We start from the raw sequence: 1,238 nt of genomic DNA on the forward strand, positions 1-1,238 counted from the left end.
AATTGCCTTGCTGCATCTAAGCAAAGAATAAAATTAGCTGGCGACAAGTGGGCTCCATCAGACATGATAAATGATAAGGCATCAAATCCTGGTTCAGAAGCATCCGGGTGTCTAGCAGTAATAGAAAGTAAAGAAGCAATAGTTCGCCATCCCATTTGGGAACGAATGTGAGTCGCATTTGCTTTCACCAGACGACTGACCTCCTGAGTGATCTGCTCACAATATTGGTCAGCAACTCGAGCGTCAAGCTTAAGAACCAGTTGCAGTGATCTTAAAAGTTCATCAGCCAAGTTCTCTTTATAGGGAAGCAGCCGCTGACAAATACGAAGAAGTCCAAAAACAGCCTTCTCAACCAGCGCACAAGCCACTACAGTTGACTGAACAATATTAGAAATGTGCTCATAAACGCCCTGCCAGAGAATTCTAATCCTATCTCGGTTATTCAGGGTAATAGCAATTAGCAATTCCAAGCAGAAAACAGCCGTGTCTTCATCCTCGGGAGAGCTATTACCCTTTTGAGGTCGCCCAGCAGCCCATATGAGTGCCTGAGCAAGCTGTAATAAAGACTCAGATTGCAGGAACTTACTTTCTGTGAAGATACTGTCAATATGACACTTTTGAATTGTCTGAAGTGTGCGTTGATGAGCAGCAAGTTGTTGTTCGGTAGGTTGAGACCTTGGCTCTTCTGTTTCTAGAGATAGGAGCTGGCTGAATCGGCCCATCAGCCCAGACGATCGCCTAGGAGTACCAATGGATTGCATATGAGCAGAAGACAATGAATTCGTAAGAAGCTTCCCTTGTCCAGGTTCAGATGACATCTCTGAGTCATCTGCTGCATCACTGGCAACACGAGCAGGAAGAAGGCCAAGCTTGTGTAATCTTAAGATGCAATCCAAAATATTTCTCCAGCCCGTACGGATAAAATCCCCATATCTGTTTGCAATAGTGAACACAGTGACAGTAGCCATCCTGGCTTTTGCATCATCACCAAAGGCTAGAACAGGTTCCTCAACAGATGAGGGATTCAAGAGTGTAGTGAACTTACAGAGAGACACTACCAGATCATCCAAAACATCTTCAAGATGATGACATGCTGAAATCTTTGCAACCGCCAAGAATCCATCAATACATGTTTGGTAAACATCCTCATGTTCTGCATAATCAAATACCACTGAGATAGCAGCAATTGTTGGACCTGACATTATGGCAAACATGTCATGGTCAAGGTAGGCTCTGGA

At 44.2% G+C, this 1,238-nt stretch overlaps 1 protein-coding gene across 1 annotated transcript; it reads right to left on the reverse strand.

The window, feature by feature from the left end:
• Positions 1 to 6: 6 nt before the first annotated feature.
• LOC111386001 (ARF guanine-nucleotide exchange factor GNOM-like) lies at positions 7 to 1,235 on the reverse strand (the record flags this gene model as incomplete). The annotated part of the gene is made up of 1 exon (XM_023010430.1): positions 7 to 1,235. A coding segment is annotated over one exon (1,229 nt), but the record flags the coding sequence as incomplete, so codon positions are not given.
• Positions 1,236 to 1,238: the final 3 nt, after the last annotated feature.

This window comes from Olea europaea, unplaced genomic scaffold (genome assembly GCF_002742605.1).
Source record: "Olea europaea var. sylvestris unplaced genomic scaffold, O_europaea_v1 scaffold33692, whole genome shotgun sequence".
NCBI classification, from domain to species: domain Eukaryota; kingdom Viridiplantae; phylum Streptophyta; class Magnoliopsida; order Lamiales; family Oleaceae; genus Olea; species Olea europaea.